This window comes from Ranitomeya imitator, chromosome 7, assembly GCF_032444005.1.
Source record: "Ranitomeya imitator isolate aRanImi1 chromosome 7, aRanImi1.pri, whole genome shotgun sequence".
In the NCBI taxonomy this organism is placed as follows: Eukaryota; Metazoa; Chordata; class Amphibia; order Anura; family Dendrobatidae; genus Ranitomeya; species Ranitomeya imitator.
In genome coordinates this window covers 138,972,108-138,987,358 of record NC_091288.1, presented here as the reverse complement: position 1 = coordinate 138,987,358, position 15,251 = coordinate 138,972,108, and the positions used below count along the sequence as shown (strand labels likewise).

Here is a 15,251-nt window from a genome sequence, read left to right as displayed (position 1 = left end):
CTTCCCTACGCTAATCATAACAGAATGGCGTCACCACCAGTGATCCAACATTTATACACAACGGGTCACGTACTGCACCAGCCAATCACAGCCATGCCAGTACTTGGCATGGCTGTGATTTCTCCGGAAGTGCCGAAAGTCAAAAAGATTGTTGATTGGTTGCACTGCAGCCTTTCAACAAACTTTATTTGGCACTGAACCCAAACAGTAAAATGTGTTTCCAGTAAAAAGTCTGTGTTCAGAGTTGGGTACTAGACACTAGGTGTCCGGTACGATCCAGCGAATTTTACAGTTCGGTTTGCGTCTCCCTACTGGTGACATATTCTTTTTAATGGACTTTTCTCCTATTTTGACAATGTCTCAAGTGATGTAGGGTACTTTAACTTCTGTTAGCAAAAAAAATGTACAATTAAGAGCCAAAGTTTTTAGTGAAGTTCATAAATATTTATTAGGGATGTTCATTTCAAAGCTATGTGGTATACAGGAACTACCGTATTTTTTGGACCATAAGGCCGGCGTCATACTAGAGAGTTTTACGGATGTATGAGAGGCGCAAAAACTACGCATTGCACACGGACCAATGATTCTCTATGGGGCAGCTCCTATCTGCCGTATATTTCTCAACCGTATTTTACTGGCGTAGAAAATCGCAGCATGCTGCGTTTGTCAGCGTATTGTGCCAAAAATCTGCCAATGAAAGTCTATGGGGGCGAGAAAAATACGGATTACACACGGACCATCAGTGTGACTTGCGAGAAATACGCATCGGTGTTCTATAGAAAAGCCGGTAATTCAGTGCGGTGTAGAGTAAAATCACACTGACAGGGTAGAATAGAATAGATAGGATAAATGTCTACACATAGTATAGGTATATATATATATCTATATCTCTATAATATAACGCTGGGAGCGTCACTCTGTGCGAAGCCTTTATAGACTGCGCAAGCGCCGGCGCAGTCTGGCCCCCACAGAGTGACGCTCCCAGGAAATCGCGGTATGCGTAAACACTGAACGCACACCGCGATCTCCACCGGAGAGTCGGGGACCGCCAGGAGGGTGAGTATCGGCTATATTCACCTGTCCTCCGTTCCAGCGCTGCGTGCGGCTCCATCTCCCGTGTCCTCTGCTGTGACGTTCCCAGTTCAGAGGGTGCGATGACGCGCTTAATGCGCGCCGGCGCTGCCCTCTGACTGAACAGTCACAGCCAGAGGAGCCGGAAGATGGCGGCGCGCAGCGGTGGAACGGGACAGACAGGTGAGTATAGCAAGTGCTGGGGGCCTGAGCTAGCGGCGATACCGGCACCTGACCCCCACAGCGTGCCGGTGTCCCCGCCTGTTCAGGCCCCCAGCACTCGGCGACCAGCGACCATAGGTGAGTATGGTATTTTTTTTTATATATATATATATGGCAGCAGCATACGGGGCATATACAATGGAGCATCTTATGGGGGGCATATACAATGGTGGCGCAGGATGGGAGCAGCACATGACAGAACGGGCGCAGGATGGCAGCAGCACATGACAGAACGGGCGCAGGATGGCAGCAGCACATGACAGAACGGGCGCAGGATGGCAGCAGCACATGACAGAACGGGCGCAGGATGGCAGCAGCACATGACAGAACGGGGGCACAGGATGGGAGCAGCACATGACAGAACGGGGGCACAGGATGGGAGCAGCAAATGACGGAATGGAGGCGCAGGATGGGTGCAGAACATGTCAGAATGGGGGCGCAGGATGGGAGCAGCACATGTCACAATGGGGGCGCAGGATGGGAGCAGCACATGTCACAATGGGGGCGCAGGGTGGGTGCAACACATGACAGAATGAGGGCACAAGATGGGTGCAACACATGGCAGGATGGCGCAGGATGGGTGCAGCACATGTCAGAATGGGGGTGCAGGATGGAGCAGCACATGTCAGAATGGGGGTGCAGGATGGGTGCAGCACATGTCAGGATGGGGACGCAGGATGGAGCAGCTCATGACAGGATGGGGACGCAGGATGGAGCAGCACATACCAGGATGGAGACCATATACCAATATAGATGCTCGCCACCCGGGCAAAGAACGGGTTCAATAGCTAATATATATATATATATATATATATATTAGACAATGATGATTCCAGAATTCGCGGCAGACTGTGCCCGTCGCTGATTGGTCGAGGCAACCTTTATGACATCACCGTCGCCATGGCAACCATTATGACATCTACGTCGATACTGTGGCCGTTGCTGATTGGTCGAGGCCGCCTGGACCAATCAGACGCGGGATGTCTACGTCCTTTATGACATCATCGTCGCTGTGCCCGTCGCTGATTGGTCGAGGCCGCCAAGACAGACAGACAGACAGACGGAAAAACCCTTAGACAATTATGTATATAGATATACTAGACTAGCTATTGAACCCGTTCTACGCCCGGGTGGCGAGCATTTATATTGGTATATGGTCTCCATCCTGGTATGTGCTGCTCCATCCTGCGTCCCCATCCTGTCATGTGCTGCTCCATCCTGCGTCCCCATCCTGTCATGTGCTGCACCCATCCTGCGTCCCCATCCTGTCATGTGCTGCTCCCATCCTGCGTCCCCATCCTGTCATGTGCTGCTCCATCCTGCGTCCCCATCCTGTCATGTGCTGCTCCATCCTGCGTCCCCATCCTGACGTGCTGCTCCATCCTGCGTCCCCATCCTGTCATGTGCTGCTCCATCCTGCGCCCCCATTCTGTCATGTGCTGCACCCATCCTGCGCCCCCATTCTATCATGTGCTGCTCCATCCTGCGTTCCCATCCTGTCATGTGCTGCTCCATCCTGCATCCCCATCCTGTCATGTGCTGCACCCATCCTGCGCCCCCATTCTGTCATGTGCTGCTCCATCCTGCATCCCCATCCTGTCATGTGCTGCTCCCATCCTGCGCCCCCGTTCTGACATGTGCTGCTCCCATCCTGCGCCCGTTCTGTCATGTGCTGCTGCCATCCTGCGCCCGTTCTGTCATGTGCTGCTGCCATCCTGCGCCCGTTCTGTCATGTGCTGCTGCCATCCTGCGCCCGTTCTGTCATGTGCTGCTGCCATCCTGCGCCCGTTCTGTCATGTGCTGCTGCCATCCTGCGCCCGTTCTGTCATGTGCTGCTGCCATCCTGCCCCCCGTTCTGTCATGTGCTGCTCCCATCCTGCGCCACCATTGTATGATATGCCCCCCATAAGACGCTCCAGTGTGTATGCCCCCGTATGCTGCTGCCATATAAAAAAAAAAAAAATACCATACTCACCTATCGTCCGGCTCCACTGCAGGTGTGTCTTGAAGAAAATGGCGCCGGAAAGCGCGGACTGCGCAGGCGCCGATTCCTGCTGCCGGAATCAGCGCCTGCGCAGTCCGCGCTTTCTGGCGCCATTTTCTTGAAGACACCTGCAGTGGAGCCGGAGTGTGTCTTCAAGAAAATGGCGCCGGAAAGCGCGGACTGCGCAGGCGCCGATTCCGGCAGCAGGAATCGGCGCCTGCGCAGTCCGCGCTTTCCGGCGCCATTTTCTTGAAGACACACTCCAGCTCCTGTGACTGGTAAGTCAGAGGGCGGCGCCGGTGCGCATTAAGCGCGTCATCGCGCCCTCTGAACTGTCACAGCAGAGGAGCCAGGAGACAGAGCCGCACGCAGCGCTGGAACCGGGAAAGGTGAATATACTTACCCTCCTGGCGGTCCCTGACTCTCCGGTGGAGATCGCGGTATGCGTTCAGTGTTTACGCATACCGCGATCTCCTGGGAGCGTCACTCTGTGGGGGCCAGACTGCGCTGGCGCTTGCGCCTGCGCAGTCTATAAAGGCTTCTGACAGAGTGACGCTCCCAGCGTTAAATTATAGATGGTGGCCCGATTTTAACGCATCGGGTATTCTAGAATACGTATGTAGTTTACAGCCACGTATATAGCACAGCCAGGTAGTATATTGCCCAGCCACGTAGTATATAGCACAGACACATAGTATATAGCACAGACACGTAGTATATAGCACAGACACGTAATATATTGCCCAGCCACGTAGTATATTGCACAGCCACGTAGCATATAGCACAGAGACGTAGTATATAACACTGCCCATGCAGTATATAACACAGGCCACGTAGTATAGAGCACAGCGATGTAGTATATTGCCCAGCCACGTAATATATACCACAGCCACGTAGTATATAGCACAGAGACGTAGTATATAACACTGCCCATGCAGTATATAACACAGGCCACGTAGTATAGAGCATAGCGATGTGGTATATAACACAGCCCACGCAGTATGTAAGACAGCCCATGCAGTATCTAACACAGCCCACGCAGTATCTAACTCAGCCCACGTAGTATATAGCAATGTGGGCATCATATCCCTGTTAAAAAAAAAAAAAAAAAAAAAAATTAAAATAAAAAATAGTTATATACTCACCTTCCGGAGCCCCCGGATCCAGCCGAGGCGTTTACTGATGCTCCTCGCGACGCTCCGGTCACAAGAGTGCATTGCGGTCTCGCGAGATGATGACGTAGCGGTCTCGCGAGACCGCTTTGTCATCATTTTGCAAGACCGCAATGCATGGACCGGTCACTGGAACGTTGCGAGGAGCGGGAAAGGCCTCGGCTGGATCCGGGGGGCTCCGTAAGGTGAGTATGTAATGATTTTTAATTTTTTAAATTATTTTTAACATTAGATCTTTTTACTATTTATGCCTGGCGGAGAAAATTGCACGGGAGCCCATGCCAGTTTTTTCCGTGAATTAACCCTTTATTTTAACAGCTAGAGCCCCCAAATTTTGCACACAGACACTTCTAACATTAGTAGTGAGGGATATGTAATAAAATAAGGGATATGAAATGGTATACTGTATGTAACCATGTCTCATATCCTGTCGGGTTTGGGAAGGAGATGGCAAAAGCCGGTAATTGAATTACCGGCTTTTCTGCTATCTTGCGCCGATATATATATATATATATATATATATATATATATATATATCTATATTATAGTGTGTGTGTGTGTCTCACTGACATATATATACAGTTATGTGAAAAAGTTTGGGCACCCCTATTAATCTTAAGCTTAAAGTTTTATAAAAATTGTTTTTTTTCGCAACAGCTATTTCAGTTTCATATATCTAATAACTGTTGGACACAGTAATGTTTCTGCCTTCAAATGAGGTTTATTGTACTAACAGAAAATGTGCAATCTGCATTCAAACAAAATTTAACAGGTGCATAAGTATGGGCACCCTTATCATTTTCTTGTTTCAAATACTCCTACCTACTTTTTACTGACTTAATAAAGCACTTTTTTTGGTTTTCTAACCTCTTTGAGCTTTGAACTTCATAGCCAGGTGTATGCAATCATGAGAAAAGCTACTTAAAGTGGCCACTTGCAAGTTGTTCTCCTGTTTGAATCTCCTCTGAAGAGTGGCATCATGGGCTCCTCAAAACAACTGTCTAATGATCTGAAAACAAAGATTATTCAACATAGTTGTTCAGGGGAAGGATACAAAAAGCTGTCTCAGAGATTTAACCTGTCAATTTCCACTGTGAGGAACATAGTAAGGAAATGGGAGAACACAGGTATAGTTCTTGTTAAGGCCAGAAGTGGCAGGCCAAGAAAAACATCAGAAAGGCAGAGAAGAAGAATGGTGAGATCAGTCAAGGACAATTCTCAGACCACCTCCAGAGAGCTGCAGCATCAACTTGCTGCAGATGGTGTCACTGTGCATCGGTCAACTATGCAACGCACTTTGCACAATGAGAAGCTGCATGGGATAGTGATGCGAAAGAAGCCATTTATGCAAGCACGCCACAAACAGAGTCGGCTGAGGTATGCAAAAGCACATTTGGAGAAGCCAATTTCTTTTTGGAAGAAGGTCCTGTGGGCTGGTGAAACCAAGATTGAGTTGTTTGGTCATACAAAAAGGCGTTATGCATGGCAGCCAAAAAACACAGCATTCCAAGAAAAACACTTGCTACCCACAGTAAAATTTGGTGGAGGTTCCATCATGCTTTGTGGCTGTGTGGCCAATGCCGGCACCGGGAATCTTGTTAAAGTTGAGGGACGCATGGATTCCTCTCAGTATCGGCAGATTCTTGACAATAATGTTCTTGAATCAGTGACAAAGTTGAAGTTACGCAGGGGATGAATCTTTCAGCAAGACAATGATCCAAAACACCGCTCCAAATCTACTCAGGCATTCATGCAGAGGAACAATTACACTGTTCTGGAATGGCCATCCCAGTCCCCAGACCTGAATATCATTGAACATCTGTGGGATCATTTGAAGAGGGCTGTCCATGCTTGGCGACCATCAAACTTAACTGAACTGGAATTGTTTTGTAAAGAGGAATGGTCAAAAATACCTTCATCCAGGATCCAGGAACTCATTAAAAGCTACAGGAAGCGACTAGAGGCTGTTATTTTTGCAAAAGGAGGATCTACTTTTCTGGTGGGGTGCCCATACTTATGCACCTGTCAAATTTTGTTTGAATGCAGATTGCACATTTTCTGTTAGTACAAGAAACCTCATTTCAAAGCAGAAACATTACTGTGTCCAACAGTTATTAGATATATGAAACCGAAATAGCTGTTGCAAAAAAAACAATTTTTATAAAACATTAAGCTTAAGATTAATAGGGGTGGCCAAACTTTTTCATATAACTGTGCGTGTGTGTGTGTGTGTGTGTGTGTGTGTATATATATATATATATATATATATATATATATATATATATATATATATATATATATATATATATATATATATATATATATATATATATACTGTATATATGTTTTCACGAATATTTGAGCCCATGGATCCATTCTGTCCATTTTGCAAGCCGGCAAGAAAATCTCGCCGTACGGATGCCATACGGATTACATACGGAGGTTTACTTGCGCAAAATACGCAGCCACACCCTGCCTACGGATGACATACGGATCACTGTTTTGAAATCATTTCTGCGTATTACACCTGTAACGGGGTCTACCAAGCTGGGGTACCTTTTTCAGTACCACCCAGTGTTTCAGGAGGTCCACTCTGCTTTGGCTGGAGTCTGAATGAAGGACGCTGGCTGGAATTCCTTGATTACATGGGCGCATATAAAATCTCACTGCTTTTCCACGTATTTCCAGTCTGACAACACTTTATTCACAGGACACAGAATATATCACACAGTTACAGAGGGCGGGCCAATTAAAAAGCGGCAGGCAAGACATACATTACATTACAATAGCCGCAGGGGGCCGGAGACTGCCGATATTTACTGTGGGAATTACAAAGGTGGGGGGAGGACAGAAGGGGAATATCTTGTCCCCTCTGCCCAGGGGCGCAGCCTGTGGACTGATGCATCCCACATGGAACCTATTATATATACATATAACTGCACAACATATTCTGGGTGCTGAATGGTTCCGCAACACTTAACATGGTTCCCCTTTTCAGCGACGCGATCGGCATACACAGTCTGAACCTTAACGGATCGGTTTAGGGATGACCGAAGTTTATGGGGTTGGTACAAGTTCCGTTTGTTGACTTAGTTCATCGGCGTTACCGTTTTGTTTGCCAGGTCTGTAGTGGTTGGTGAAGTCCAGAGGTTGTAGGGCTAAACTCCACCGCAGTAATCTGGCGTTGTCTCCGGAGACCCGATTAAGCCAGACTAGGGAATTATGGTCCGTTAGGAGGGAAAACTGTCATCCATACAAATATGATTGCAACTTTTTGAGTGCCCATACTACCGGCAGGCACTCCTTCTCAATGGCTGCATAGCTTACTTCACGGGGCAGTAGTTTCCGACTCAGGTAAGCTACCGGTGTTTTTGGCCGTCAGGCCCGACTTGGCTCAGTACTGCCCCCAATCCAAACATAAAAGCGTCTGTGTGAACAAGGAAACGTTTAGTTGGATCAGGTGCGGCCAATACAGGGGTATTGGTGAGGGCGTCCTTTAGCTGGCGGAAGGCTTCCTCACACTCCAGGGTCCAGGTTACTTGGCGGGATTGGTTCTTACGGGTCAGATCAGTGAGGGGCTTGGCTACGCTGCTGTAATTGGGAATTTCCTGTAATACCCCACTGTCCCTAGAAACGCCATGACTTGGGTTTTAGTGCGTGGGGTGGGCCATTTGGCTATGGCCTCAATCTTGGCTGGTTCTGGTCTTTGTTTCCTACTTCCTACCCAATGCCCTAAATACTGAACCTCTGCTTTGCCCACGTGACACTTGTTTGGGTTCAGGGTGATTCCGGCCTTGTGGATCCTGTCCAATACTGTCTCTAGGTGATTTAGATGCTCTTCCCATGTCGCGCTGTAGATGGCGATGTCGTCCACGTAGGCACAAGCATAGTCCTGGAGACCATCCAGAAGCCGGTCAGCCAGCCTCTGGAAGGTCGCGGGGCAGTCTTCATCCCGAATGGCATAACTTGAAACTGGAATAAGCCAAACGGGGTTACAAATGCCGACTTGAGAATAGCGTCAGGACTAGGGGGAATCTGCCACTAGCCTTTGCATAAATCGATGGTGGTCAAATACTTTGCCCACGCCAGCCGGTCTAACAACTCATCCACACGCGGCATGGGATACGCATCCGTCACTGTTTTCTCATTGAGTTTACGATAGTCTACACAAAACTGTGTAGTCCCATCCTTCTTGGGCACTAAAACTACGGGGGATGCCCAGGGACTATCTTACTCTTCAATGACCCCTAAACGCAACATCTCTTGTATCTCTTGTCGCATCCCTTCTCGCACAGACTCAAGGACGCGGAAGGGGGGTTGTCGCAGGGGGGTCTGATCCTGAATCTCAACCTTGTGTTGTGTTGTACCCTGGTTTCCCCGAAAACATCATCTGTTGCTGCCTCAACAACTCCTCCGCCTGCTGTCTCTCCCGGGGGCCTAGGTCTTCACCCAAGTGTACCTGGTCCCATGTTTTAGACTTTCCCCTAAAACATCAGGCAAGGGAAGTCCGGCTAAATCCTCTGCTTCAGGTGCACAGATGGCCACTACCTCTTCAGGGCGCTCCCGGTAGGGCTTCAGCATATTCACGTGGAACATGCGGATAACCCTGGGGTCGTCACAATCGGTGACATTATAGGTTGTGTCGGCTATTTTCCCCACTACCTGGTAGGGCCCCTGCCATGCAGCTTGGAACTTGTTCTGCCTGGTGGTAACACCAGGACCTTCTGTCCTATTTCCAAGGTGCACTTTCTGGCCCTCCGATCGTACCATACGCGCTGGCGCCGCTGGGCCACCTGTATGTTCCCACGTACAGCCTGGGTCAGCTCCTGTAGGCGGTCCCGGAATTCCAGCACATAGGGTACAATAGGGATCCCTTCTATGATGCCCCTTCCCAGTGTTCTAGCACTAAGTCTAGGGGTCCCCTTACCCGTCTCCCGTATACCAGTTTGAACGGGGAGAACCCCGTGGATTCTTGGGGCACCTCCCGATAGGCAAAAGGGAGGTGTGGCAAGAATTTCTCCCAGTCCCTGTAGGTCCTGGTAAAAGTCCCAATCAGTTGTTTTAACGTCCCGTTAAAGCGTTCACACAACCCACACGTAACAACGCCTGTAAAATATGGACCGTATTTCCCTACTCTGAGTGTGACACCGGCCTAAGGCACACTTTTTTTTTTTCTCCAAATTTCGGAGGAAAGTGTGGGGTATGTCTTATAGTCCATATGCAACGTGGGGAGGGGCAGCGGTGGAGTGGGATCGCACTGACATCACTCGCAGGAGGCAGGAAAATGTCACCACTGCACGAATCCGGGGCTGGAAACCATGTGGTTCCGATGCTTAGCCTATGTGCACACGTTGCGGATTTTGATGCGTTTCTGCAGCACTTTTGGACGTGCGGAATTTCATCAAATCCGCAGTGTAGTGCACTACCAATGTTAGTCAATGGGAAATTAAAAATTGCTGTGCACATGCTGCTGAAAAATATTCGCCGATTTGCAGCGTTTTATTTTCCGCAGCATGTCAATACTTTTTCCAGATCTGCAGCGTTTGTGCACCCATTAACTTACATTGAGTCAGGCAAATCCACAGCAAAACCGCAGGTTTAGAAAGATCTGCGGTTTTGATGCGGAGTTGCGTGCGAGAGACGCTGCAGATCGGGGGAGAAAGAGTGTGTGGGCGGAGACTGTGTGTGTGCGGAGAAGATGTGCGTGTCTGTGTGTGTCTGCGGGGCTGTGTGTGTGTCTGTGCAGGTCTTTATGTAGCCATGCATCGTCCAATGGGGCTACAGTGACAGCTAGCTGATGATGGGACAGTAGTCCCATCATCCGGCTACTGTGTTAAAGTGTAAAAAACAAAACAAAAACACATACAAACATATAGTACACATACTCACCATAAATCGCCCTCGATCACCTGTAAAAAATATAAAAAAAGAAACCAACAGTGTTCTCCCTGTTACGAAGTAATCCATTAATAACGATTGTTCCACGCCGATCTTCCATGTAGAGCTGTCATATCGGCAGATGTGACCGCTCTCCAGGGGCCTGTGGTGATGCAATGACGGCAGGTATCCTTCCGCAGTGTATCACTCCGCCGTCAGAAGTCAATTGAGTTCAAGCTGTCACTTGTGGCACCGCTGCATGGGAAAATTCTTACGCAGCAGTGCCGTAAGAGAGCATGAACTCATTGAACCCACAGTGATAACACTGCAGGAGCCATTATCTCCTGTCAGTGTATCACTGGAGGCCCTGTAGAGCGGTCACATCGCCTGATGTGACTGCTCTAAAAGAGAGATTGTGGGACACTCGTTATTTAATGGATTAAGTCGAATCAGGGAGTATTTGTGTTGGTTTCTTTTATTTTTTTACAGGTGATCAAGGGCGTTGCATGGATTAGGAGAACAATAAAGATGGCAAACTGTGTTTAGTGTTTATTTCATTAAAATACTTTATTCAGGCTGTGTGTTTATTAGTTGTTTGTAGCCAGGTGGGGGCCAATATCCATGGCCCCTTCCTAGGCTATTAATATCACGTCATTTTTTGCCCCCCCCCCCTTCATTTTAATAGCCAGTAAAGGCTAAATATACAGCTGTGGGCTGATATTCATAGCCTGGTTAGATTCATGGGTATTGACCTCTTCCTAGGCCATAAACATCGGCTCCAAGTCACTGGCTTTCCCTCTCCGGCGCAGAAAATTGCACGGGAGCCCACGCCATTTTTTTCTATTTGTTTTTAAATTAAACAGATATTGCGTTTAAGGCCGGGGTCACACTTGAGAGAAACTCGCACTATCTATCTATCTAAATCCCTCTATCTATAGATGTATCTATATAGATATAATAGAGAGATGCTTAGTACTCGTCCCTTTTGCCTTCACTCTGCGGTCCAGCTTACCCCAAACCATCTCGAGTAGGTTCAGGTCTGGTGACTGTGGAGGCCAGGTCATCTGGCGTAGCACCCCATCACTCTCCTTCTTGGTCAGATAGCCCTTACACAGCCTGGAGGTGTGTTTGGGGTCATTGTCCTGTTGAAAAATGGTCCATCTAAACGCAAACCGGATAGAATAGCATGCTGCTGCAAGATGCTGTGGTAGCCATGCTGGTTCAGTATGCCTTCAATTTTGAATAAATCCCCAACAGTGTCACCAGCAAAGCATCCTCTTTCATGCTTCACGGTGGGAACCAGGCATGTAGAGTCCATCGGTTCACCTTTTGTGCGTCACACAAAGACACGGTAGTTGGAACCAAAGATCTCAAATTTGGACTCATCAGACCAAAGCACAGATTTCCACTGGTGTAATGTCCATTCCTTGTATTCTTTAGCCCAAACAAGTCTCTTCTGCTTGTTGCCTGTCCTTAGCAGTGGTTTCCTAGCAGCTATTTTACCATGAAGGCCTGCTGCACAAAGTCTCCTCTTAACAGTTGTTGTAGAGATGTGTCTGCTGCAAGAACTCTGTGTGGCATTGACCTGTCTCTAATTTGAGCTGCTGTTAACCTTCGATTTCTGAGGCTGGTGACTGGGATAAACTTATCCTCAGAAGCAGAGGTGACTCTTGGTCTTCCTTTCCTGGGGCTGTCCTCATGTGAGCCAGTAGCACTTGATGGTTTTTGCAACTGCACTTGGGGACACTTTCAAAGTTTTCCCAATTTTTCAGACTGAGTGACCTTCATTTCTTAAAGTAATGATGGCCACTCGTTTTTCTTTACTTAGCTGCTTTTTTCTTGCCATAATACAAATTCTAACAGTCTATTCAGTAGGACTATCAGCTGTGTATCCACCAGACTTCTGAACAACACAACTGATAGTCCCTACACCATTTATAAGGCAAGAAATCCCACTTATTAAACCTGACAGGGCACACCTGTGAAGTGAAAACCATTCCCGGTGACAACCTCTTGAAGCTCATCAAGAGAATGCCAAGAGTGTGCAAAGCAGTCATCAAAGCTAAAGGTGGCTACTTTGAAGAACCTAGAATATAAGACATAATATCAGTAGATTCACACTTTTTTGTTAGGTATATAATTCCACATGTGTTAATTCATCGTTTTGATGCCTTCAGTGTGAATGTACAATTTTCATAGTCATGAAAATACAGAAAAATCTTTAAATGAGAAGGTGAGTCCAAACTTTTGGTCTGTACTGTATAAACAGCGTATATATATATATATATATATATATATATATATATATATATATATATATATATATATATATATATATATATATATATATATATATCTGGTTATGTTTTTACGCTGTTCAGTGTGTGAAAATATTCTTACTTCAATAAATTTTTATTGCATATTTTCAGAAAAGAAAATCTTTTCATATGCTTTTTCATGCAAGTTCGATATGTTTTCTGTATTATACATTTTGCCAAAATATTCTAATAGTACAAAATATAGAATTTGATATAAAGCAGTAAAGAATATACAAAAAGGGACAAATTTGGTTTATATCACCATTTTCTGAGACTTGTAACTTAATATAGCTGAGTGAATGCTTGTTTCTAGAGTACTGAGCTGGCTTTTTTTTGCTCTTATTATTTTTTTAGTTCACGTGGAATCTGTGATTGCTTATCTGATAGCTTATGTAATTTATGGCAGTGCTGCTTTCTTGCATTACTTAGTTGAAATGATGCTTCCTATGAGTTCTAACTCTTGAATGCTGGCATCTGGGATTCAACATCATTTATTCAAATGGAAAGTGTTTGATACGTGAAAGTGAGAATCTCACCAAAAAATCAATGTTGTGCTACAATGTTCCCATAACAGTATTCATTCTCTTGGTAAACACTGATTTTTTTTTTGTACTGGTGATGTGAAGAATGGCGTTATCCGAAGCAGAAAGCGTTGAGATCATCCTCAGTCAGATGTTCCAGCATCTGAATTTTAGAAAGGGGCAATTCATGGCAGGACACAATTTGCTGAATTGAGGCACGAATAGTCCCACATTCCAGAGACAGGCGTTGAGTTTTGTGTTGCCGGCCCTTGAAAACAGCCTTTTTGCCTGTACTATCTGTAGTAGTTTTTTGTTATTCAGTTTTATATTTATCGGTGACAGAACATGCATCTCCGAATTTGGCAAGAGGTTTGTCACCTGCCCTCTGGGTAATGGATGGCATGCTTGGTGTTGGTTGAATGATTTACAATGACTCCAGCAATGAGGACAGTCTACTGCATGGGATAACGCTATCCTCCACATCGTCTGTACACAATACAAGCCACAATTTTAACATGAAAACATAATTATAGAACTGTTGAATGATAAAAATTATTTGCACATTAGTAATTTTGTTGTCCTGTATCTCCACAATGGAATGATGAGAAAAAAAGAAAAAGGTTTTCTGTTCATTCCTGCTACTAAGTGCAAACATGTACAGCTTGTAAGCCAAAAATTGTAAGATATCCTCTTTAAACAAAACTGAAACTTCACTTTAAACATTGAGTGTAATTATGATAGTGTTAATAGTGCAATTGATTTTTATCAGATTGTACAATCCAGGCATAAACACACTTTAGCCAATTGGCGCAATCTTCCTGGTGCAGTTACCTGGGATGAAGTATGAATGGAGAGATGCAACTATATAAGAAAGTGGGAATCCCCAAAACACAAAGATTTTTTACTGCATAATACTCTTTCTACTATTGTAGAGATACTTTATTTTATGAAGACTTTCATCTCCAAGATGTTCTGAAAAAATATGAAGTTTTGTATCTGGACAATAACGAAGCAAACTTGGTGTTATCATATATCTGCAAAGATGAAGGTACCGTAAATATCTGCATTACTAGTATCTCCGAATCTTAGAAGATCAAAATAAGTATTACATAAAAAAATAATGGACTTTTATACATGAAGAGGGAATGTAGTCATGCAGTGAAATTGAAAAATGTTTTTCTTCTTCCAGATGATTTCCTTTGTTTTCCTTTACACCCTTCCCACACTGCTCTGTAGTAGCTCCTAGTTGTTGGGTGTCCATAGGTTGCTGTGGAAGCATGGTGACGTAAACATAGAGGCCAGGCCTGTAGTGTAACTGAGCCTAACAGGGCTGCCTACGCCAGTAAGAATACACCAGTAGGAAGTCCATTAGTTAAGCCCACCCATCTAATTCCTGAACATTTACTCCACTTTAATGGCAAATATTTTGCCGCAAGTGTACTCCAGTCACTGACTCCACTAACATTTCTAACATTTTTGAATCCTTACAACATGCACATTTTAGGCTATCCGGATTCTCAGGTGTTGCCAATGATAGCCATATTTTTTGGCTTTTAAACACTTAAGGCGTTCAAGACACCAAGTGGTTTTTGAGTACCATAATTTTCTGCTTAGATTCCAATCAATAAATTCAATGCAAGTCAAAGGGAAGGCCAAAAAGACAAAATGACATCTTTTGTAATTTTTTGACAGCATTTTAGCATCTGAAAAAGTGTTACAAATTAATTACATTCCCTAAAGGTACCTTCACACATAACGATATTGTTAACGATATCGTTGCTATTTGTGACGTAGCAACGATATCGTTAATAAAATCGTTGTGTGTGACAGCGACCAACGATCAGGCCCCTGCTGGGAGATCGTTGGTCGCTGAATAAAGGCCAGAACTTTATTTCGTCGCTGGACTCCTGCTGACATCGCTGGATCGGCGTGTGTGACACCGATCCAGCGATGTCTTCACTGGTAACCAGGGTAAACATCGGGTAACTAAGCGCAGGGCCGCGCTTAGTAACCCGATGTTTACCCTGGTTACCATGCTAAAAGTAAAAAAAAACAAACACTACATACTTACCTACCGCTGTCTGTC

At 45.7% G+C, this 15,251-nt stretch overlaps 1 protein-coding gene across 2 annotated transcripts in view; it reads left to right on the top strand.

The window, feature by feature from the left end:
* Positions 1-15,251, top strand: part of LOC138644922 (glucose-1-phosphate adenylyltransferase-like) — a 150,787-nt gene that overhangs the window by 76,953 nt on the left and 58,583 nt on the right. For both annotated transcript variants that reach the window (XM_069733852.1, XM_069733850.1), the window contains one exon: positions 14,098-14,213. In XM_069733852.1, coding sequence (XP_069589953.1) covers positions 14,098-14,213 — 116 coding nt within the window. The remainder of the gene's footprint in view (positions 1-14,097; positions 14,214-15,251) is intronic.